This window comes from Pleuronectes platessa, chromosome 9, assembly GCF_947347685.1.
Source record: "Pleuronectes platessa chromosome 9, fPlePla1.1, whole genome shotgun sequence".
In the NCBI taxonomy this organism is placed as follows: Eukaryota; Metazoa; Chordata; class Actinopteri; order Pleuronectiformes; family Pleuronectidae; genus Pleuronectes; species Pleuronectes platessa.
In genome coordinates this window covers 27,081,452-27,108,242 of record NC_070634.1, presented here as the reverse complement: position 1 = coordinate 27,108,242, position 26,791 = coordinate 27,081,452, and the positions used below count along the sequence as shown (strand labels likewise).

General features: G+C 41.5%; 2 protein-coding genes across 2 annotated transcripts; both read left to right on the top strand.

Moving 5' to 3' along the window:
* The first annotated feature begins 3,516 nt into the window (after nt 1-3,516).
* LOC128448288 (keratin-associated protein 10-9) lies at nt 3,517-7,183 on the top strand. The gene is made up of 6 exons (XM_053430867.1): nt 3,517-3,641; nt 3,956-4,066; nt 4,165-4,332; nt 4,457-4,573; nt 5,331-5,495; nt 6,261-7,183. Exons 1-6 carry the CDS (start codon nt 3,590-3,592, stop codon nt 6,347-6,349), a joined length of 702 nt encoding a protein of 233 aa, XP_053286842.1. The 5' UTR covers nt 3,517-3,589; the 3' UTR covers nt 6,350-7,183.
* Nucleotides 7,184-21,817: 14,634 nt separating this feature from the next.
* Nucleotides 21,818-26,691, top strand: LOC128448747 (integumentary mucin C.1; the record flags this gene model as incomplete). The annotated part of the gene is made up of 2 exons (XM_053431519.1): nt 21,818-22,414; nt 26,536-26,691. Coding segments are annotated over 2 exons (753 nt in total), but the record flags the coding sequence as incomplete, so codon positions are not given.
* Nucleotides 26,692-26,791: the final 100 nt, after the last annotated feature.

The following is a 26,791-nucleotide window of genomic DNA, read 5'->3' as shown; positions in this document are numbered from 1 at the left end:
GGCAAATACTTGTTGTGGTGACTCTTTTGTAGACTGTTATGTGATGTTAATAAACTCATCCATCATAAAATCAGTCACATATTTAGCTTGTCATCATACTTGAAAATACAGAGTGACATTAAAAATCTCATCTGGATAAATAATTATACACTGTTGTAAAAACACGAGACAATTCAGACGTCCAATATCATATCCTTTCCATCCATTATCTCCATGGCTTATCCTTTGGGAGGTGAGGCTTGCATATATATATTTAACCCTTGTTGTTGAACCCTTACCCTTTTAGACTAGGTGACAAGAGAGAGACTGACAAAAGACAACATCAAAAAACATAACCAAATTTGAGGAAGTGAAGAAGTATGATTTGCATAATTGCTCCCCCTGTAATAACCATCCATGAGGTGTTCTGACACACACACAAACATTTTTTGACCGAGGCAAAAACAATTTAATACATGTGACCAGTGTTTGTATGTTATATCTATCTATCTAGATACATATTGATGTCTGGATACTTAAATGATCCTGAAAGAAATGTAGGTCTATGTTTTATGCTGTTTGTTTTATTTAAAACACTTTAAATAAAATCTGTATCATCTGTGTTACTCTGTAATTAAATAATAAATGGCTCTTATTTAGCCATAAACCTTTTAATTTAGATTGAGGTTGTTTTTGGCAAGTGATGACTAACAAGCAAGACAATGAAGATCAATACTTCATTAAAAAATGTCTTTTAATAAACTTTGCTGTTCATTAGGGGGTTTTGATACAAAAATACAATAATATTAAGTTTTTGTCCATTTATAACCAATGACAGGAAAAGTGCTATATTAAAACCTCACGTCTGTGTCGCCACTTTCCCGTCTCCAAAACGTTCGTACACATGGTTCAGAGTTTGCGTGGGAATGCACACATTTTCCTGTTTGTTTGTTGGTATGAATATCAACGTTTGCATAAGAAGTGGCGAAATGCCTGTTTATGTACGCAACGGTTATAAATGGGACCCCTGGTCAGGAACTCCTGTACAGTGGTACACTGGGATCTACCACACAACACCAAATACAACTACTGCCCTATCTACAATAACTAATGTTTGCAAAGGGGGATAGGGTTGAGGTGACTTAAGTCAGCACCATGATATAAACACACGCAAACATAACTTTTACTTAACCTTCAGTTGTGAAAAATATTTTAGTTTATATTTATCAAAATGTTTACCCTCATCAATGCTGCTAGAACCCTTATCCTGATGATGTTTTCCTGCACTTGACATCTATTGCACTTGTGTCCGTCCTGGGAGATGGATCCTCACATGTGTCTCTGAGGTTTCTACGTTCTTCTTTTTACCTTGTTAAAAGTTTTTTTGTAGTTTTTCCTGACTCTTGTTGAGGGTTAAGGACAGAGGATGTCACACCTTGTTAAAGCCCTATGAGACAAATTGTGATTTGTGAATATGGGCTATACAAATCAAATTTGTTGATTGATTGACATTTAATGTTTTTCTGCTGAGTAACAGACAGACAAACAAACAAAAAAACAAATGCAGAAAAAAACATAAGCACCTTGTTGGAAGTAATAAAGTATGAAATGCATCATTGCTTTCCCTGTAACTACGCTCCATCACGTGTTCCCACACAGAAATAGTGTAACCAAGGCAAAAACAACACACGTGTCAACTGTGTTTGTGTTTGTGTGCACACACGCACATAACCACCACATAGCATACTCCTGACTTTCAAAGGTGTAATATTGAAGTAAAAAGAGGGAGAAGGTGTGGAATCAATTCAACAGCAGGTGTGGCAGTGTACCGGAGAGCCTCAACAATACAGCCCTGTCTGAAAACCAACCCTGTGATGACTGGCTTTGAATAAAAAGCCACAATGACACGACTATGGAATAACCTTCCTCTGGGAATCGGACCAGCTACCATCTTGTTTAAAGACAATTTTTTTATAATAAGGCTTTTACCTACATTTCTTTTGGCCTCATGTGATTTTGTTTTGTTTTGGAAACACTTTGTAAATTAGTTTTTGAAAAGAGCTATCAAAATGTTTTATTATTATTATTATTAATAATAAACTCAACCAATCATGAGAACAATGATAAAATCAGTCACATTTTTAACTGGTCATCATACTTGAAAACGCAGAGTGTCATTAAAACCTTCATCTGGAAAAATGATTAAACACTGTTGTAAAAACACGAGACAGTTCAGACGGTACCATCCAATATTATATCCTATCCATCCATTATCTCCACAGCTTATCCTTTAGGAGTGAGGCTTGCATATATATAGGGTTGTTTTTTTCTGTCCACACTCACACACCAGGTCTTGTTGTGGGAAACTGTTTTAGTTTTCTCTATGATTTAAAGTGTCAACCTTACTTTGTAAAGTGCTGTGTGATAATATAGCTTATGAATTGGCGCAATGAAAAAACAATGGAATAGAACAGAATTGTGCTTTTCAGCAAAAACATTTTTTAAAACCACTTGCAGTAAAATATGTTTACAGTGATATTGAACATTACTGGAAAAGATCTAGGCTTTGTTCAGTGAATGCATTCAATTACTGGATTAGTGAAATATCACGAAACACATTATTTTAATCTTAATATTTTGTATAATTATTAGTGCATCAGGATGCATTTATAAAACAGGTTGCCAGCTTCACAACATTCACGATGATGAACAACAAGAAGCACATGTAACGTTTGATAATTGTAAAACCTTTTTTGAAGGTCTGACTGACAGGAGAGCTTCTCCCATCAGATCTTATGCAACATGGTCATTGAATCTTGAATCAGAAAAGATTAAAATAATAAAAATGTATTATAATTATATATTATATTTTAAATGTTATATTTTGGGATCGGAGATACATGAAATTAAACAACAAAACTGTAATATAACAATATGATGCTCACTTATGTCTAGATACTTAAAAGATCCTGAGGGAGATGTAGGTCTATGTTTTATGCTTTTTGTTTTTGGTGCACAATCCTAAACAGGTAAACACTGACGAAGTTAAAATGGGTGTGTTTAGGTGTGTTGACGTGTGTTGGCGTGACAAAAGAGAGGCTGACAAAAGACAACGGACAAAAACAGACCCACATACAATGTGAGGAAGTGAAGAAGTATGATTTGCATCATTGCTTCCTTGGTAATAACACTCATACTATATCATATATGTGAATAGTGTTTGTATGTTATATCTATCTATCTATCTATCTATCTATATATATATATATTATACATAAAAATAATGAATTGATCCTGAGGGAAATATAGGGCTATGTTTTATGCTTTTTGTTTGTGGTGCACAATCCTAAAGAGGTTAACCGTGACAAAGTTAAAATGGGTGTGTTTAGGTGTGTTGTTGTGTGTTTAGGTGTGTTGACGTGTTTTCCTCTGTGATAAGATAGATGCTGACAGATTGAATGATCACGCTGTAAAAATATAAACACGCCCAATCCCTGAGATATTCAGACATGTATCAGCCATACAGGCGTTCATCACCTGTAGAGTATATAAAGTGCCTCCGTGCAGATGAGAGGTCGTATAAGGAATCTACTGAACTTACCTGTTCATCATGATGAAGCTGCTTCTTTCTCTGACTCTCATCTGGGCGCTCTCCAGCACAGGTAACTAATTACTATTTTTAATAATATATTATTATTTATCATATTGTATTATTAATATCCTTGAAAATATAATGAGGCTCTATTGATCATCTGAGGAGAATTTATAAGTTACAGTACAGCAGTACAAGAAACAGACTAAACAGGTAGGAAGCAGATGAAATAATTTAGAGTCATGTATGTAGTGTCTATTTATATTTAAATTACAACCCATATGTCTGAAACTCCTTTTGAACAGTGAGAAGATTTTTGAGCCTTTATGAACCACAATTTAGATCAGATCAACATATCACTGACTATTTTTCTCCACATTGCAGGTGAAGCACTTGTGTGTGAAACTTGTACAGATGTTACAGATGCTGCCTGTTCAACCACAGCAGCAGTTCCATGTCCCACAGAAACGATGTGTATCACAGCTTCCATTCAAGGTAAACTTCTCTACAAGTTACTTTCCAGTGAAATACATGTACTGCAAAGTGACGTGTGCTTTCCATCACCATTAACAAACTGCACTTTGACTCTGCAGCCGTTTCATCTGGGACTCCTGGACAGCAAATCTACAAGGCCTGTGCCCCCCCCTCCCTGTGTCCAGCCATTGGCTCTTCTACATTTTCAGTTAACTTGGGTGTTTCCAGTGCACTTGCAAATGCTACATGCTGCAACGCAGACAGCTGCAACTCCAACACCCCACCTTGTAAGTAGATGTAGATGAGTCTTATTAATCTGCATCCTTCTCCTGACATGTTCTGTTTTTAATCCATAACACTTCCATCTTCTCTCTTCCTCTAATAAACAGTATCATTTTTTGTCTGTTTCAGTACCTGAGGTTCCAGCAGTTAACAGTCTACAGTGTCACGTTTGTAACCCCGTCACCTCTGATTGCAGCTCTTCAGTACAATGTAAGGGAACAGAGGATCTCTGCTTTCAAGCCAGTGGTAAGTCTTCTTCTTATATACTGTATTTATATAAAGTTTACTTCAAACCTATTCTACTACCTTTAAGTATTTTTAACATATTCATACTAAAGAGTGAAGAGTTACGATATATTTACTCATGTACTAAACATTTAAAGCACTTTAATTAAATCTGTATCATCTGTGCTACTCTGTATTTATGATCCATAACATTAGAGATTAAAAACTTACTTTTTACTGCCTTATGTCTTTTTATGAAAGTTTACTTTCTCATCATCTTAAGATCTTCATAATGTTTTAGAAATAACAAGCACAGAGGAGATAAAGTAGTTAAAATTAGTTCCATCTTGACCAGTTGACAAAACTATTGATTATTTCTCAGTTAATATGTTTGTTATTTTCCATCATGATTTCCTGGAACTCTACTTGATTATAAAAGTCTCTTGCTTTGTCCACAAATAAAACAGGTTTCATTTACAGAGACATAGAAAAGCAGAAAACTTCAACATTTGACAAGTTAGAAATGGTTTTGCTCATTTTGAGAGTTTTTTGCATTCCAAAATGACTCAAATGAACAGTTCTTTGTTTTGATAACATGTGTACATGTCAGTAATAAGGTGCGATGTTAAAATACTGCACGACTTTAAACATGGCAACAACTAATGTTTAACTATTGTCATTAAAATACATTTCCTCGTGAATTCAAGTTCGTCTTAAAGTGAAGAATTGTCTCTGAAATTATCCAACTAACAAACCTACGATTGTGTTTCATCTTTAGTGACAAATACGGGCGTCACTTCTCCAGCTTTTGGCTGTGCATCTACAAATCTGTGTGCAGCTGCTGCCAGCCTGCGGTCACTGCCTTTCATGCAAGATGTTGGTACCATTACCAGTGGACCAGTCTGTTGTGGGACTAGTTTGTGTAACACTACAACAACGACTACCACTACCCCAACTACAACAACCACTACCCCAACTACAACGACAACTACCCCAACTACAACAACCACTACCCCAACTACAACAACCACTACCCCAACTACAACAACCACTACCCCAACTACAACTACCCCAACTACAACAACCACTACCCCAACGACAACAACCACTACCCCAACTACAACAACCACTACCCCAACTACAACGACAACTACCCCAACTACAACAACCACTACACCAACTACAACAACCACTACCCCAACTACAACAACCACTACCCCAACTACAACAACCACTACCCCAACGACAACAACCACTACCCCAACTACAACAACCACTACCCCAACGACAACAACCACTACCCCAACTACAACAACCACTACCCCAACTACAACAACCACTACCCCAACAACAACAACCACTACCCCAACTACAACAACCACTACCCCAACTACAACAACCACTACCCCAACTACAACAACCACTACCCCAACTACAACAACCACTACACCAACAACAACAACCACTACCCCAACTACAACAACCACTACCCCAACCACAACAACCACTACCCCAACTACAACAACTACCCCAATGACAACAACTACTGCCCCAATAACAACCACTACCCCAACCACAACCACTGCCGCAACAACAACCACTACCCCAATAACAACCACTGCCGCAACTACAACCACTGCCGCAACTGCTGCCGCCACAACCACAACTACTACTGCCACCACATCCACAACAACCTCGACACAGGCAGCTACAACAACCACTGCCAGTGATGCCTGTTGTGTCAGAATGGGAATGCTGCATCTGCTGATTGGACTCCTCATTTTCATCCTATTTTAGATTTCAGAACAAAAATGGATGAACCTTTGAATCCACTGGAAGGACTCTGAGATAACCTTTAGAAGTCTGGTCTTTGGTTTACTTGGTGCAATCTTTGATTGGTAGTCACACAGATTATAAAATACCTATTTAGTCAAAAGGGGATAGGGACTGGGTGAAGTTAAAGTGAGCTAAGTCAGCACCAATGATATAGACACACGCACACAAAACTTTAACTTAACTATTATTAGATTAGTTAACCTAAATTTAAGTGAAACAAAAAAAGCTTCACAGGAACATTCTCACTGGGGATTTTTTCCCAAATCTGTGTTTATATTTGAAGTGGAGTGAATACTGTTATACATTTGATCTTTTTTAACCCTTTTTGAAAACTATCATACATTATTTAAAAATAGTATAATCCTAAATTCTGGTATAAATTAAAGTCACATTTCAGGAAAAAATTGTCATCTCATTAACTATTTAAATTATTTAAAAGCTTTATCTCATGTTTTTTAATTTTTTCCAAAATTCAATATTATTTGAAACTCATATATTGATGCCAATGTGACTCAGTACAGGTGTTAGATTCAAATCTAATATAATACCATTGTTTCTTTCGCCTCTCTTAATTTAATTATTAATATATTGCTTTTTCTTCAGATTTTACTCATGGTGAAAATGCAAAAAAATTATTGTTGTGGTTACTGTTTTTTATATGCACAAATTGGACTTTCACCTTAGAATGAGGCCACAAAAGACGAAAATTATGATAAATGTGTTTTATTACACAAAAGAGGAACATATTTACGGTGTTATATGTTGTAATCATTCATTAAAACCACTCAAAAACAACGTTATTTCTGCTGTCAATGTTCTTTCTAATAAATGGTTTTGTATTTATATAGCGCTTTTCTATTTTGATGACCACTCAAAGCGCTTTACAGTACAGTTTTACATTCACCCATTTACACACACATTCATGCAGTGCATCTATTCGCAGCACTTTGTTATTCTATGGGGGGGGCCATTCGGGGTTCAGCATCTTGCCCATGAACACTTCGGCATGCAGATGGGTCAAACTGGGGATCGAACTGCCGACCTTCAGGTTGGAGGACGACCACTCGACCCTCAGCCACCGCCGCCCTAGATAAAATCATATCTAGGCCAGCTTCATCAAATTACAAAGGTTACGTTTTCCCAGCTGCTTTAGTAGAGAAACTATTTCTATTCTTCATTTGGACATACATACAGAGAATATACATTTTAATGTTTAATTTTCTAACTCCCTCGTCCTCCTCCTCCTCCCCTGCTGGACCCACAACTTCCACTAGTATGGAATCTTTCCCAGTGTTTTCATTAACTTGTGAAGATTTAGCAGTTAATTTATTTACATGTTGTTTTTATTCTGGGTCAGTAATATAGATGCAGAGAGGCTAAAACAGGAAGAGCAGATTTTTAGAGGTGTGAACTTTATCACCAGTTTTGTTTTCATCTCCTTTTTAAATACCTCCTAACAAATTCCAGTTAATTTGTCTTGATGTGTAATATTCTTTCATTTTTCAACAGCTCGTGAATAAAGTAAAGGTTTGTTTCCTGTGTGTGACCCAGTTGCTAAGATGATGACATTGTTTGGTGCATCCCAGTAAGTGTTCAGCTAAATAAGGAAATTCTTCTTTAAAAAGATAAAGCATGTACCTGTAATACAGTTTTATTAATTAACATTTGTTGTTTTGGCTTGAAATGCATGTGTAACTGACAGTTACAAAGTGTTGAATAATGTGAATATTTGACACAGGCTCCTTTAAGAGCCTTTCACAGATCACTAAAATGTATGTTCGGCAGGAGAATGAAACACATGCAGCTGATGCAGTAACTTAAAAAGACTCAGTGGGCAGGAGTTGACAAAGACAAAAGGGGGGGGGGGGGGGGGGAGAGAGAGAGTCATCATATCAATGTTTCACCTTCATGTGAAGCCCTTTGTAACTTTAAGAAAAGTGCTGTACAAATAAAGATGGCTAGAAGTATTATTATGATGATTATGATTTCTACCCTCATCAATGCTGCTAACAACTTTAATCTTGATGATTTTTTCCTTCACTTGACATCTGTTGACTTCTGTCCGTCCTGGGAGACGGATCCCTCACATGTGTCTCTGAGGTTTCTACGTATTTTTACCTGTTAAAAGGTTTTTTAGTAGTTTTTCCTTACTCTTGCTGAGGGTTAGGGACAGAGGATGTCTCACCATGTTAAAGCCCTATGAGACGAATTGTAATTTGTGAATATGGGCTATACAAATAAAATTAATATTAGGTATAGGTATTTGCACATCCACATGATATGTCAACATTTTCTTAGAGGAAGAATAAAAAAGAATCTGAAACACATTGTGAATGGACTAATACCTATATTATAGTGCTGTCAAACAATTAAACGCAATTAATCGCAAATTTGTATCTATTCTAAATGTCCCTTCATTTTTTTTTTTCCATAATTTTGTTTTTCGTTTTAATGCTCTTATGAACATGGAAAAGTGAATTGGCTTGCTTTATGCAAATCTTTTATTTTATTGAAAAACAACATTGTCAAACAGGGCGATACAAAATAAAATTATAAAGTGCACATTTCAGGTAAACAAGGCCTATAGTGCAGCTAAACCATGGCTTCATATTTTCTTTTTTTCAAGTTTGCTGTGAACATAGCATTCAGGCCTCTTATTTCAGAAACAATGAACCGTAACAGTTAGCTAACCAATAAGAGGTAAGCCTACTACTTCTTTGATTTCAGCAGCTACTCAAACAGACAAGCAACAAAATAACAAACAAACAAAATACACAGGCAAGTGTCGGCCAACTTTGAAATAAATTAAACACAGAACTTTGTAGGGCTATTTGAGTCCTCCCCATATTTGTGGAAAATGTATGAAATAAGAAGTACCCTATTTTTAAATAAATACAAACATATAGCTGCAGCCTAATAGCTTAAAAATATATATTTTAGTTGGCGAAATATTAAAACAAAAAGCGAGAGCAGGTCAGACTGGAGGCGAACACAGAAACTGAAGATCGGTAGAAACCAACTGCAGCTTCTGCTCTGATCAAGAAGCTGAGGCGCTGATCTCTGATCAGCTGAGACCAGAGAAACCCTGTGTTTTCACTGTTTCCATAGTTAAGAAGCAGTCGGTCACTGAGAGGCTGCTTCACGAGAACGAGCTCTGATCAAGAAGCTGAGGCGCTGATCTCTGATCAGCTGAGACCAGAGAAACTCTGTGTTTTCACTGTTTCCATAGTTAAGAAGCAGTCAGTCACTGAGCGTGACCGACTCCACGTGAACGAGCTCTGATCTCACTGTGTCTCTCTGAGCGAGTGAGCGGTGGCGGTGGGCGGAGCTACGGACCGGTGCGCTATCTGGGAGGACACACACACACACACACACGTGTGAGAGTTGGCAGCTCTGCGTTAATCTCGCGATAAAAAAATTAACGGCGTTAAAATGGGTTTGCGTTAACGCCATTAATAACGCATCTTAAACTTCTGGGCTATCTTCCTACTGGACTTCTTGAATTCAAGCTAAGTACATTCTTTAAATAAGCTTCTCTGCTAAATTACTATTGTGTCTACTGTCTTAGGTTAACTAGATTGATAGTTTCAACAGTTTGAATTGTGTGAGACAGGTGCTTGTTTGATTATTAATTCTGTTCACTGCTTCTAGTTTCACTCAGGTGATTGAGAGTTAAAATAGGATCCAGCTAAGGTTAAATTTACTGCTTTTTTAATCCAATTCTGTTAAGGACTAAATTGTATTTTACTTTGTATCTGTTGAGGTAAATAGATTTAGTCTAGAAACTGTTTTTGCCAAATAGGAGATTTGGGGAAACTCACTGATTAAAGGGCCTAGTTTCTGTTGTATTCAACTCTGAGTATCTGCTGCTTGGCCTTTTAACACCAGGTGGTTGATTGGCTCATGAGCAGGGGGAGTGGTCAGCACAGCTTTAGCCAGCCATCGTCAACTCTGGTTTAAATCCAGGAAATGCCCGAAGCGCCAGCTTCAGCGTCTGTGAAGACTCATCGTGTGAAGACTCGGAGGATAAAGACAAAGGAGTCTTTCGTTGGAGTCTTAGGGGGAGGCAGAGTATTAAGCTGTATTTTATTTTTTGAATATGTGTAAACTTTAGTGATGTGTCGGTCGTGAACGATTCGTTCGTTTTGAACGAATCCTTAGAAGGACTCGGGAGTAACGAGTCCTCTCAAAGAGAGATTCGTTCATTTTCTCGTGGCCACGCATCGGGACTGTTGCATAGGCTGATGCAGGTCACGTGAAAAAGGATCCAAAGACTCGTATCCGGCAGATGAACGAATCACTGATCTGAAGACACGGTCGGGAGGTGAACGATTCGTTCATCTGCCGGGTACGAGTCTTTGGATCATTTTCTACGTGACCTCCATAGGCTCAGAAGAGGAAACAGTTACCTCATCCCCTTTCGCGTGACCGCTGTTAAAAAGCAGCCATGACTGACAGCTTTTGTGTGGCAGATCATATATTTTTTCAGAAAACCTCCTCTATTAAATACAGTAAAACATGACAGTTTGTATGGTTTTAAATTGTCATTTATTGTCACACTGGCATTTAATTATCACGGGAAATAATTACACTGCACTAAACTGTAAGTGTAAATGTAAAGTGAAAATAACAAATACTGAATAGGGCTGAACGATTAAGATTTAATATACGATTCTTTTATTTTATCCTCTCTTTCCCCCCAAAAAAATAATGAATGATTTAAATATGACCAACACAATATTAGATACTGTACAATATTCTTTCCCACATTTTTATTTGAATGCGGCGTTGTTATAGTCAGTGGATCAGCAGCAGATTAAGCTCTGTGTCCGCGGATGCGGCGGGCCAGCTGGATGTGCTGGCAGCGTGCGAATCAGCAGCTCCGTAGATTCCCGTTCATCCGGGTGGACGTGCAGCGGTATGGAGGTGTCACTGAACGAGATTCAAAGAACCGACACGGTAAAAAGATCCGAACTTCCCATCACTAGTAAACTTTCCGTGCGAATTTCTACTCGTAGATACTATAGGCCTTGCACTCGTTCACACCAACACCGTAACCTTTCCTCTCTCATCTATCCAACCCGTTCCACACATACCCAACACCTTGTCACAGGGGGCCTATGGAACTGCCAGTCAGCTACCCGCAAGGCAGACTTCATCTCTGGCTTTGCTACACAGCAATCGCTTGACTTCCTTGCTCTCACTGAGACCTGGATTACACCGGACAACACATCCACCCCAGCTGCTCTCTCCTCTGCTTTCTCCTTCACCCACACACCAAGACCCACTGGTAGGGGTGGCGGTACAGGTTTACTCATTTCACACAAATGGAGTTTTTCTCTCTTCTCGCTTCCACTATTTACCCCAACAACTTCTGAATTTCATGCTGTGACTGTTACTCAACCGGTACAACTAACTATTGTTGTTCTCTACCGTCCACCAGGTTCTTTGGGAGATTTTTTGGAGGAATTAGACGTCCTCCTGTCAAACTTCCCAGAAAATGGCCCTGCACTTATCCTTCTGGGTGACTTTAACATCCACACAGACAAGTCATCTGATCTTTTACTTTTACTGTCTTCTTTCGCTCTCCCACTCAGTCCTTCCCCTCCTACTCACAAAGCCGGTAACCACCTGGACTATATTTTCACCAGAAACTGCTCAACATCTAACCTCACTGTAACCCCACTTCATGTCTCCGACCACTTCTTCATCTCTTACTCTCTCCCACTATCTCAAACCAAGAACCCGACCACATCCACGGAGTCTGCACCTGTCCGTCGCAACATTCGTTCCCTCTCTCCTTCCTCTCTAGTCTCCTCTGTTTTATCAGCCCTCCCTTCCACTGACTCTTACTCACTCATGCATCCTAACTCTGTCACAGACATTCTCCTTTCTGCTCTGTCCTCCTCTCTTGACTCTCTCTGTCCTCTTACATCACGACAGGTCCGCAAGTCCTCCCCAGCTCCTTGGTTGTCTGACTCGGTGCCGTCAGAGCCACTGTGTGAGCATCAGAAAGGAAATGGCGGAAATCTAAACACCTGGATGACCTGCTCGCTTATCAGTCTCTTCTCTCCTCTTTTTCTGCCTCGATTTCTGCAGCCAAAAGCACTTTTTACCAAACTGCAATTCAATCATCATTTTCTAATCCCAAAAAACTCTTCTCAATCTTTTCCAACCTCCTTGACCCCCCCAGTCCCCCTCCTCCTTCCTCCCTTCTACCAAGCCACTTTGTCAACAACTTTACAAAAAAGATGGATGACATACGCTCTTCATTTTCGGATCATCCTTCTATAACCACACTTCCATCAACTTCATCTTCATCACCTTCGCTTTCCTCTTTCACCCCCCTGTCTCCCAATCAAGTTCTGACCTTGGTTACCTCCGCTCGCCCGACCACCTGCCCCCTTGACCCCATCCCTTCTCACATTCTCCAGTCTATTGCTCCTGACCTTCTTCCTTTTCTTACCCATCTTATCAACACTTCCCTGTCAACTGGCTGTTTCCCTAATTCTCTGAAGGAGCATGAGTAAATCCTCTCCTGAAGAAACCCACCCTTGACCCGTCTGAAGTAAATAACTACAGACCTGTCTCTCTTCTTCCCTTTGTTTCCAAAACTCTTGAGCGCGCTATCTTTAATCAACTCTCCTCCTATCTGAACCACAATAATCTTCTTGACCCTCACCAGTCTGGTTTCAAGGCCACTCAACTGAGACTGCTCTCCTTGCTGTCTCTCAGCAGCTTCACACTGCTAGAGCTGCCTCTCTGTCCTCTGTCCTCATCCTTCTAGACCTCGCTGCTGCATTTGACACAGTGAACCACCAGATCCTTACTTCCTCCCTTCAGGACCTGGGTGTCTCAGGCTCTGCTCTCTCCCTGCTCTCTTCCTACCTCAATGAATGCACTTATAGGGTAACTTGGAGAGGATCTGTGTCTGAACCTTGTCCTCTCACTACTGGGGTCCCTCAGGGTTCAGTCCTTGGTCCTCTCCTCTTCTCCTTGTACACCAACTCTCTCGGTTCTGTCATTCACTCACATGGCTTTTCCTACCATAGCTATGCTGATGACACCCAACTAATTTTGTTCTTTCCCCGATCTGAAACACAGGTAGCAGCACGAATCTCTGCCTGTCTGACTGACATCTCTCAGTGGATGTCTCAACACCATCTAAAGATTAACCTTGACAAGACTGAACTACTTTTCCTTCCAGGGAAAGACTCTCCCATCCACGACCTGACTATTAACTTTGACAACTCCGTGTTAACCCCCACTCAGACTGCTAGGAACCTGGGTGTGACACTCGACAGCCAACTCTCCCTTACTGCCAACATTACAGTAACAACACGTTCCTGTAGATTCATGCTGTACAACATCAGGAGAATACTTCCCCTTCTCACTCAGAAGGCGGTGCAGGTTCTGGTCCAGGCTCTGGTCATCTCACGCCTAGATTACTGTAACTCCCTCCTGGCAGGTCTACCTGCTACTGCCATCCAACCTTTGCAGCTCATCCAGAATGCAGCAGCTCGACTGGTTTTTAACCAACCGAAATTCACTCACACTACTCCGCTCCCCCGCTCCCTTCACTGGTTACCAGTGGCCGCTCGCATCCGGTTCAAAACATTAGTACTTGGTACCATGCTGTGAACGGATCAGGTCCAGTCTACATCCAGGACCTGGTCAAACGTTACACCCCAGCTCGCTCACTCCGCTCTGCTTCGGCTAATCGGCTCGTTGCTCCCTCTCTGCGAGCTAAACACTCATCAAAATCACGATTGTTTGCTGTCCTGGCTCCTAGATGGTTGAATGAGCTCCCCATCGACATCCGGAGATCTGAAAGTATACACATCTTCCGCCGAAAACTAAAAACACACCTCTTCCCACTCTACCTTGAATGAATGAAAACACTAACAACTCTTTGAAACTAACACTTTTAGGAGCACTTAAATGGCACTTACTTATAGCACTTTGTAGTTTTGTTTTATTTTGAAGAAATTGTACTTTCTTGATTCTTGTTGTCCTGGGTCTGTACCCTCGGGGTTGATGCACTTATTGTAAGTTGCTTTGGATAAAAGCGTCAGCTAAATGAAATTTAATGTAATGTAATGTAATAACGTGTTTAACTGACAGAACTACTATATTAAAATATATTCTGGCTTATTCTTTAATGATCTTGCCTGTTATGTCTTTTGGTGGAGCCTATGATTTGATATTTGACTTGAGACGCCACCAGGAAGAAAGAATCTCACTAAATTCAGAGCATAATTCACCTTTAACTGGGAATAATACTGGGTATAGCAAACAGTTAAGCTAAATAAAGAGCTTTAAAATAACATGAGAGACATTTCTGTTAGACCTCATTCAAGGGAGATATGGTCGGTCAAAGTCACGGTGTCAAGATTATTTGTTTGAGTTTGGTGTTTCCTGGTTTAATTTGTAGTTCTGTTCTATCACCCACTCATTCAATAACCCTACTTTACTATAAACGGTCCTCTGTATAGAGCACAATATAGTGAGCTCATGAGAAAACCCCACAATACATTTCATATGTATATTTTACACTTAGGATAAAAACTTTGAGGTAAAAACCATTGAATGATCATCTTTAAATGTTAAGTCGGCAGCAGCTGAGGTTTTGCAGGTTATTGTTTATCCTGCTGTAATACTATTTCCAAATGACTGAATATTGTTAATCAACTCTTCCCCTATCTTAACCACAATAACCTTCTTGACCCTCACCAGTCTGGTTTCAACGCCACTCAACTGAGACTGTCACGGCAGCTCATCCAGAATGCAGCGGCTCGAATGGTTTTTGACCTAAATTCACTCACACTGCTCCGCTCCTCCGCTCCCTTCACTGGTTACCAGTGGCTGTTTGCATCCGGTTCAAAACATTAGTACTTGGTACCATGCTGTGAAGGGATCGGGTTCAGTCTACATCCAGGACATGGTCAAAAGTAACAGCCCATTCACTCCGCTCTGCTTCGGCCAATCGGCTCGTTGCTCCCTCACTGATAAACACTCATCAAATTCAGGACTGTTTTCTTTCCTGGCTCCTAAACGGTGGAATGAGCTCCCCATCGACATCCGGACATCTGAGAGTTTACACATCTTCCGCCTCAAATAAAAACACACCTCTTCCGACTCTACCTTGAATACAATTTTATAATGTATTTTTTGAAGAAATTGTACTTTCTTGATTCTTGATGTTCTGGGTTTGTACCCTCATAGTTGAATGCACTTATTGTGAGTCGCTTTGGATAAAATCGTCAGCTAAATGTAATGTAATGTAATGAATATAGGGACAAAGGGTAAAATTATGGTGCATCTATGAGCAGCACTATTTCTATGAGGGGCAATTATGGGTTCAGTATCTTGCCCAAGGACACTTCGGCATTCAGATGAGGAAGACTTCCACTTCAGTCTCCAAAAGTGAAAATTGATTATTTCCCATTGTTTAGGCGTTGTTGGCGTCCTCACACAGAAACAGTTCCCACCCAAACAAACATCTGAAGCATCTGTGGGAGAAGCTTTATTACGTAGCTGAAGAAAAACATACTTTTGATTTCTAAAGGCCAGAGATATAAATAGAGAGGCTGTTCCATCAATTCAACAACAGGAGGTGTGGTAATGTTGCTAAAGAAATCAACAATACAGCACAACACACTATAGAGAACAACACGTTTATTTTTCTAAACAAATTTGATGTAAACAGCAAAAATAAAAAATAAATAATCTGAGCCTGAACTAATTCACAGCAGCCATCTTGACCTGGAGTCATTTTCAGTCTCTGTAGAACAAGACCTTTGCAATTTGAAATGTCTGTTTGACCATTTCCTGTCACGATGTCTCCAGGTCTAATATCCTGGAAAACAGTTTAACCAAAGTTACACTGATTCTAAAAGAGACATTAAACATAACAGAGCACCAAAATATAGTTTTAAACTTCGGACTTATCTTCACATGAACCTTTGATGGAGACTATAGTGTTAGAATTAGCTGTGGACAGGAAACCTGAGGATACAGCCATGAGCCATTATTACTCTTTGGGTTAAAACCTTTTTAAGCCATGGGGTTTTAATCTTTGTAAAAATATAAAGTCCACTTTTCCAAGTCATTTTATTTCTGGGTGATGTCACAGCTGAGTGTGAGGACCATCCTCAACGACTTCTTGGGAGGTCAAAGGTAACGTTGTACGACGTGCAGCAGTTGGGGCAAAACTTTAACCAGGCAAAACTGCCTGGTTAAATATTTACTGTGGAGGACCAATTCGATTTTAGGCTGGAGCAAAGCTTGAAATTCATTATATAATTTCTTCTGTTGTCATTTGTATAACTAAATTCATGGTATCAAACCTAAGGAAAGTGCTGCATTGACGAAAAATATATGACGTTTGAGACATACCATTGTTTTCCCCGATTACTATGTGGTGATGAGACACAGAAATAATAGTCACATATAGAAGCTGTGTGTCAGAGAGAGAGAGAGAGAGAGAGAGAGAGCTAGAGAGAGAGGTAAAAATAGAGAGAGGCTGTGCGTCAGTTCAATAGTAGGTGTGGCAGTGTACCAGAGCATCAACAATACAGCTGTCTGAGTACCAACCCTTTCTTTACTGACTTTAATAAATAACTTTACTGACGTGATGTTATTTGTTCGCCTGTCAGATAGACCAGGCAGGTCCACAGCTTGGTATGAATCCTGGGACAATGACACAGCAGCGTATGAAATACCTCGATGAACTGTTGCCAGCATCACGTTTGTATGTGACATGTGATCATTGTAAAAACAGCTTTTCTTTTATTTAGAGTTCTGAGAAACATGAAATCAAAACTTTTAATGACAGATTCTGCTACTCAGAGAAAGTCTGTTAAACTCTATAATTAAGCCGTATCAAATACATTAATATATTAATGATATACACATTTGGATACTTAAATGATCCTGAGGGAAATGTAGGTCTACGTTTTATGCTTTTTGTTTTTGGTGCACTATGCTGAAGAGGTTAACAGTGACGAAGTATAAATGGGTGTGTTTAGGTGTGTTGTCGTGTGTTGTCGTGTGTTGTCGTGTGTTGACGTGTTTTCCTCTTTGACAAAAGAGAGACTGACAGTTTGAATGATCACGCTGTAAAAATGTAAACACGCCCAATCCCTGAGATATTCAGACATGTATCAGTCATACAGGCGTTCATCACCTGTAGAGTATATAAAGTGCCTCCGTGCAGATGAGAGGTCGTATAAGGAATCTACTGAACTTACCTGTTCATCATGATGAAGCTGCTTCTTTCTCTGACTCTCATCTGGGCGCTCTCCAGCACAGGTAACTAATTACTATTTTTAATAATATATTATTATTTATCATATTGTATTATTAATATCCTTGACAATATAAGGAGGCTCTATTGATCCTGAGAGGAGAAATTCATAAGTTACAGTACAGCAGTACAAGAAACAGACTAAACAGGTAGGAAGCAGATGAAATAATTTAGAGTCATGTATGTAGTGTCTATTTATATTTAAATTACAACCCATATGTCTGAAACTCCTTTTGAACAGTGAGAAGATTTTTGAGCCTTTATGAACCACAATTTAGATCAGATCAACATATCACTGACTATTTTTCTCCACATTGCAGGTGAAGCACTTGTGTGTGAAACTTGTACGAATGTTACCTGTTCAGCCACAGCAGCAGTTACATGTCCCACAGAAACTATGTGTATCACAGCTTCCATTCAAGGTAAACTTCTCTACAAGTTACTTTCCAGTGAAATACATGTACTGCAAAGTGACGTGTGCTTTCCATCACCATTAACAAACTGCACTTTGACTCTGCAGCCGTTTCATCTGGGACTCCTGGACAGCAAATCTACAAGGCCTGTGCCCCCCCCTCCCTGTGTCCAGCCACAGGCTCTGAGACATTTTCAGTTAACTTGGGTGTTTCCAGTGCACTTGCAAATGCTACATGCTGCAACACAGACAGCTGCAACTCCAACACCCCACCTTGTAAGTAGATGTAGATGAGTCTTATTAATCTGCATCCTTCTCCTGACATGTTATGTTTTTAATCCATAACACTTCCATCTTCTCTCTTCCTCTAATAAACAGTATCATTTTTTGTCTGTTTCAGTCCCTGTGGTTCCAGCAGATAACAGTCTACAGTGTCACTTCTGTAACCCCGTCACCTCTGATTGCAGCTCTTCAGTACAATGTAAGGGAACAGAGGATCGCTGCTTTCAAGCCAGTGGTAAGTCTTCTTCTTATATACTGCATTTAAACGAAGATAACTTCAAACCTATTCTACTACCTTTAAGTATTTTTAACATATTCATACTAAAGAGTGAAGACTTAAGATATATTTACTCATGTACTAAACATTTAAAGCACTTTAATTAAATCTGTATCATCTGTGTTACTCTGTATTTATGATCCATAACATATATATTATAGCGTCGCTTAAAACTGTCCGATTCTCCTTCTGTATAAATAACAGTGAACTACAAAAGAGTAACAAACAAAATATTTGAATTAATGACAAAGATGAAAAATATCCTTTATCTATCTGAAGCATATCCCCCTAAAGATAGTCGAGACTTTCAACTGATGTTTTCAGGTTTATTAGAAACTTCACTAAACAACACAGTAAGAGCTTGTGCCTCTTTGAAGGGTCTAAAACATAAAACTTTTCCTTTGTGAAGTTACAGATTCATAACAGCAAGTCCATGTCTATACAGGAACTATAATTTCATGTGAATTCATCACGCTTCCGTACAAAAGTCTCTTGCTCTGTCCACAATTTTTTTTTTACTCATTTTGAGTTTCTTTGATTCAAAAGTGAATTAAAAGAACAATTGTTTGTTTTGATAATCATTGAACTAAGAAATGGGAACAGCTTTGAAAACATGAAATAAATACAGCTCAACAATGAACATTGAACAAACTCATTAATTATACTATAGTGGATCCGATCTGGATGGCGGATCATGATCTTACTGGCTGCTGCCCATAAGCTATGATGCAGCAGGACTGCTTGACATGTAGTATTAAAGATATCTTTAAAAATATTTACCCTCATCAATGTTTCTAAAACCTTTATCTTGATGATGTTTTCCTACACCTGACATCTAATGCACTTCTGTCCGTCCTGGGAGACGGATCCCTCACATGTGTCTCTCTGAGGTTTCTACGTATTTTTACCTGTTAAAAGGGTTTTTAGTAGTTTGTCCTGACTCTTGCTGAGGGTTAAAGACAGAGGTTGTCACACCATGTAAAAGCCCTATGAGACGAATTTTGATTTGTGAATATGGGCTATACAAATAAAATTGTATTGATGATTGATTGATTGATTAATTGAGTTTGATTTCGTTCAACATTTTGACTGACGTGAACGTATGTTTAAATTGTGGACTTGCTTCTTTCACTGAGACAAGTAACTTAACATCAGACTGAAACACAGTGTTCTGCTGCCCTCTGCTGGTTGAAAGCTTCAGGCCTGTATCACCTCTGAAAACAACCAGTATAGTTGAAGGGTGTGGTTGGATTGGATCACACATATTCTCTGTTGCACACATGAGAACATATAACAGTGAAATCAGTGAGGTCACGAGGTCCTGAAGTACACGTGTACATGTCAGTAATAAGGTGCGATGCTAAAATACTGCACGACTGTAACTATGGCAACGACTAATGTTAAATTACTGTCATTAAAATACATTTCCTCATGAATTCAAGTTCCTGTTAAAGTGAAGAATTCTCTCTGAAATTATCCAACTAACAAACCTACGATTGTGTTTCATCTTTAGTGACAAGTGTGGCAGGCACTTCTCCAGCTTTTGGCTGTGCATCTACAAATCTGTGTGCAGCTGCTGCCAGCCTGGGGTCACTGCCTTTCATGCAAAGTGTTGGTGCCATTACCAGTGGACCAGCCTGTTGTGGGACTAGTTTGTGTAACACTCTCACTACAACAACGACTACCACTACCCCAACTACAACAACCACTACCCCAACTACAACAACCACTACCCCAACTACAACAACCACTGCCCCAACTACAACAACCACTGCCCCAACTACAACAACCACTATCCCAACGACAACAACAACTACCCCAACTACAACAACCACTACCCCAACTACAACAACCACTATCCCAACGACAACAACAACTACCCCAACTACAACAAACACTACCCCAACGACAACAACCACTACCCCAACTACAACAACCACTACCCCAATGACAACAACCACTACCCCAACTACAACGACAACTACCCCAACTACAACAACCACTACCCCAACGACAACAACCACTACCCCAACTACAACAACCACTACCCCAACTACAACAACCACTACACCAACGACAACAACCACTACCTCAACTACAACAACCACTACCCCAACAACAACAACCACTACCCCAACTACAACTACCACTACCCCATTTACAACAACCACTACCCCAACGACAACAACCACTACCCCAACTACAACAACCACTACCCCAACGACAACAACCACTACCCCAACTACAACAACCACTACCCCAACTACAACAACCACTACCCCAACTACAACAACCACTGCCCCAACTACAACAACCACTGCCCCAACTACAACAACCACTATCCCAACGACAACAACAACTACCCCAACTACAACAACCACTACCCCAACTACAACAACCACTATCCCAACGACAACAACAACTACCCCAACTACAACAAACACTACCCCAACGACAACAACCACTACCCCAACTACAACAACCACTACCCCAATGACAACAACCACTACCCCAACTACAACGACAACTACCCCAACTACAACAACCACTACCCCAACGACAACAACCACTACCCCAACTACAACAACCACTACCCCAACTACAACAACCACTACACCAACGACAACAACCACTACCTCAACTACAACAACCACTACCCCAACAACAACAACCACTACCCCAACTACAACTACCACTACCCCATTTACAACAACCACTACCCCAACGACAACAACCACTACCCCAACTACAACAACCACTACCCCAACGACAACAACCACTACCCCAACTACGACAACCACTACCCCAACAACAACAACCACTACCCCAACGACAACAACCACTGCCACAACGACAACAACCACTACCCCAACTACAACAACCACTACCCCAACTACAACAACCACTACCCCAACTACAACAACCACTACCCCAACTACAACAACCACTATCCCAACGACAACAACAACTACCCCAACTACAACAACCACTACCCCAACTACAACAACCACTACCCCAACTACAACAACCACTACCCCAACTACAACAACCACTATCCCAACGACAACAACAACTACCCCAACTACAACAACCACTACCCCAACTACAACAACCACTACCCCAACTACAACAACCACTATCCCAACGACAACAACCACTACCCCAACGACAACAACCACTACCCCAACTACAACAACCACTACCCCAATGACAACAACCACTACCCCAACTACAACGACAACTACCCCAACTACAACAACCACTACCCCAACGACAACAACCACTACCCCAACTACAACAACCACTACACCAACGACAACAACCACTACCTCAACTACAACAACCACTACCCCAACAACAACAACCACTACCCCAACTACAACTACCACTACCCCATTTACAACAACCACTACCCCAACGACAACAACCACTACCCCAACTACAACAACCACTACCCCAACGACAACAACCACTACCCCAACAACAACAACCACTACCCCAACGACAACAACCACTGCCACAACGACAACAACCACTACCCCAACTACAACAACCACTACGCCAACTACAACAACCACTACCCCAACAACAACAACCACTACCCCAACTACAACAACCACTACCTCAACTACAACAACCACTACCCCAACGACAACAACCACTACACCAACAACAATAACAACTACCCCAACTACAACAACCACTACCCCAACTACAACAACCACAACCCCAACCACCACGACCCCATCCACAACAACCACGACCCCAACTACAACAACCACTACCCCAACGACAACAACAACTACCCCAACTACAACAACCACTACCCCAACCACAACAACCACTATCCCAACTACAACAACCACTACCCCAACTACAACAACCACTACCCCAACTACAACAACCACAACCCCAACCACCACGACCCCATCAACAACAACCACGACCCCAACGACAACAACAACTACCCCAACTACAACAACCACTACCCCAACCACAACAACCACTATCCCAACTACAACAACCACTACCCCAACTACAACAACCACTACCCCAACTACAACAACCACAACCCCAACCACCACGACCCCATCAACAACAACCACTACCCCAACTGCAACTACCACTAACCCAACTACAATAACCACTACCCCAACTACAACAACCACTGCCCCAACTACAACAACTACTATCCCAACGACAACAACAACTACCCCAACTACAACAACCACTACCCCAACTACAACAACCAAAACCCCAACAACATCCACAACTACATCAACAACAACCACTACCCCAATAACAACAACATCTGCCCCAACAACCACAACCACTACCCCAACAACAACAACCACTGTCGCAACAACAACTACTGCCGCAACAACAACAACCACTTCCCCAACAACAACAATAACCCCTGTTGCAACAACAACTACTGCCGCAACAACAACAACAACCACTTCCCCAACAACAACAAGTACTTCCCCAACAACAACAACCCCCGTCGCAACAACAACTACTTCACCAACTACAGCAATCACTGCCCCTACTACAGCAACCACTACCCCAATAACACCAACTACTGCTCCAACAACAACAACCACTGTCGCAACAACAACCACTGCCCCAATAACAACAACTACTGCTCCAACAACAACAACCACTGTCGCAACAACAACCACTGCCCCAACAACAACAACCACTGTCGCAACAACAACCACTGCCCCAACAACAACAACCACTGTCCCAACAACAACCACTTCCCCAACAACAACAACCCCCGTCGCAACAACAACTACTTCACCAACTACAGCAACCACTACCCCAATAACAACAACCACTGCCCCAATAACAACAACTACTGCTCCAACAACAACAACCACTGTCGCAACAACAACCACTGCCCCAGCAACAACAACCACTGTCGCAACAACAACCACTGCCCCAATAACAACAACCACTGCCCCAATAACAACAACTACTGCTCCAACAACCACAACCACTTCTCCAACAACAACAACCACTGTCGCAACAACAACTACTTCCCCAACTACAGCAACCACTACCCCTACTACAGCAACCACTACCCCAATAACAACAACCACTACCCCAACAACAACAACCACTTCCCCAACAACAACAACCACTGTCGCAACAACAACCACTGCCCCAACAACAACAACCACTGTCGCAACAACAACCACTGCCCCAACAACAACAACCACTGTCCCAACAACAACCACTTCCCCAACAACAACAACCCCCGTCGCAACAACAACTACTTCACCAACTACAGCAATCACTGCCCCTACTACAGCAACCACTACCCCAATAACAACAACCACTGCCCCATTAACAACAACTACTGCTCCAACAACAACAACCACTGTCGCAACAACAACCACTGCCCCAACAACAACAACCACTGTCGCAACAACAACCACTGCCCCAATAACAACAACCACTGCCCCAATAACAACAACTACTGCTCCAACAACCACAACCACTTCCCCAACAACAACAACCCCCGTCGCAACAACAACTACTTCACCAACTACAGCAATCACTGCCCCTACTACAGCAACCACTACCCCAATAACAACAACCACTGCCCCAATAACAACAACTACTGCTCCAACAACAACAACCACTGTCGCAACAACAACCACTGCCCCAACAACAACAACCACTGTCCCAACAACAACCACTTCCCCAACAACAACAACCCCCGTCGCAACAACAACTACTTCACCAACTACAGCAATCACTGCCCCTACTACAGCAACCACTACCCCAATAACAACAACCACTGCCCCAATAACAACAACTACTGCTCCAACAACAACAACCACTGTCGCAACAACAACCACTGCCCCAACAACAACAACCACTGTCGCAACAACAACCACTGCCCCAATAACAACAACCACTGCCCCAATAACAACAACTACTGCTCCAACAACCACAACCACTACCCCAACAACAACAACCCCCGTCGCAACAACAACTACTTCACCAACTACAGCAATCACTGCCCCTACTACAGCAACCACTACCCCAATAACAACAACCACTGCCCCAATAACAACAACTACTGCTCCAACAACAACAACCACTGTCGCAACAACAACCACTGCCCCAACAACAACAACCACTGTCGCAACAACAACCACTGCCCAAATAACAACAACCACTGCCCCAATAACAACAACTACTGCTCCAACAACCACAACCACTTCTCCAACAACAACAACCACTGTCGCAACAACAACTACTTCCCCAACTACAGCAACCACTACCCCTACTACAGCAACCACTACCCCAATAACAACAACCACTACCCCAACAACAACAACCACTTCCCCAACAACAACAACCACTGTCGCAACAACAACCACTGCTCCTACTACAGCCACCATTGCCCAAACAACAACAACCACTGACGCAACAGCAACCACTGCCCCTACTATAGCAACCACTACCCCAACAACAACAGCCCCCGTCGCAACAACAACTACTTCCCAAACTACAGCAATCACTGCCCCTACGACAACAACCACTGCCCCAATTACAACTACTGCCCCAACAACAACAACCACTGCCCCAACAACAACAACTACTGTCGCCACAACAACCACTTCCCCAACAACAACCACTTTCACAACAACAACTACTGCCCCAACTACAACAACCCCCGTCGCAACAACAACTACTTCCCTAACTACAGCAACCACTGCCCCTATTACAGCAACCACTGCCCCAACAACAACAACCACTGTCGCAGCAACAACTACTGCCCCAACAACGACAACAACCCCCATCGCAACAACAACTACTTCCCCAACTACAGCAACCATTACCCCAACAACAACAAGTACTTCCCCAACAACAACAACCCCCGTCGCAACAACAACTACTTCACCAACTACAGCTACCACTGCCCCTACTACAGCAACCACTACCCCAATAACAACGGCCACTGCCCCAATAACAACAACTACTGCTCCAACAACCACAACCACTTCTCCAACAACAACAACCACTGTCGCAACAACAACTACTTCCCCAACTACAGCTACCACTGCCCCTACTACAGCAACCACTACCCCAATAACAACAACTACTGCCCGAACAACAACAACAACCACTTCCCCAACAACAACAACCACTGACGCAACAGCAACCACTGCCCCTACTATAGCAACCACTACCCCAACAACAACAGCCCCCGTCGCAACAACAACCACTTCCCCAACAACAACAACCACTGTCGCAACAACAACCACTGCCCCAACCATAACAACCACTTCCCCAACAACAACAACCACTGTCGCAACAACTACTGCCCCAACTACAACAACCACTTCCCCAACAACAACCCCCATCGCAACAACAACTACTTCCCTAACTACAGCAACCACTGCCCCTATTACAGCAACCACTGCCCCAAAAACAACAACCACTGTCGCAACAACAACTACTTCCCTAACTACAGCAGCCACTGCCCCTATTACAGCAACCACTGCCCCAAAAACAACAACCACTGTCGCAGCAACAACTACTGCCCCAACAACGACAACAACCCTCGTCGCAACAACAACTACTTCCCCAACTACAGCAACCACTACCCCAACAACAACAACCACTTCCCAAACAACAACAACCACGGTCGCAACTACAACTACTTCCCCAATTACAGCAGCAACTACCCAAACTACAACAAAAACTACCCCATCAACCACGATCCCAACGACAACAACCACTAACCCAACAACCACTAAAACAACCACAACCCCAACTACAACAACCACTACCCCAATGACAACAACTACTGCCCCAACTACAACAACCACTGCCGCCACTACAAGCACTGCCCCAACAACAACTACTGCCCCAACTACAGCAACCATTCCCTCAACTACAGCAACCACTGCCCCAGCGGTTGCTTCCACAACCACAACTACCACTGCCACCACATCTACAACAACCTCGACACAGGCAGCTACAACGACCACTGCCAGTGATGCCTGTTGTGTCAGAATGGGAATGCTGCATCTGCTGATTGGACTCCTCATCTTCATCCTATTTTAGATTTCAGAACAAAAATGGATGAACCTTTGAATC

What these genes read in the sequence shown, in the direction of transcription:
- LOC128448288 (XM_053430867.1), top strand. Translation starts at nt 3,590, where the DNA reads ATGATGAAGCTGCTTCTTTCTCTGACTCTCATCTGGGCGCTCTCCAGC. An exon ending in TATCACAGCTTCCATTCAAG is followed by an intron (nt 4,067 to 4,164) that starts GTAAACTTCTCT and finishes TTGACTCTGCAG; the next exon opens with CCGTTTCATCTGGGACTCCT. An exon ending in CAACTCCAACACCCCACCTT is followed by an intron (nt 4,333 to 4,456) that starts GTAAGTAGATGT and finishes TGTCTGTTTCAG; the next exon opens with TACCTGAGGTTCCAGCAGTT.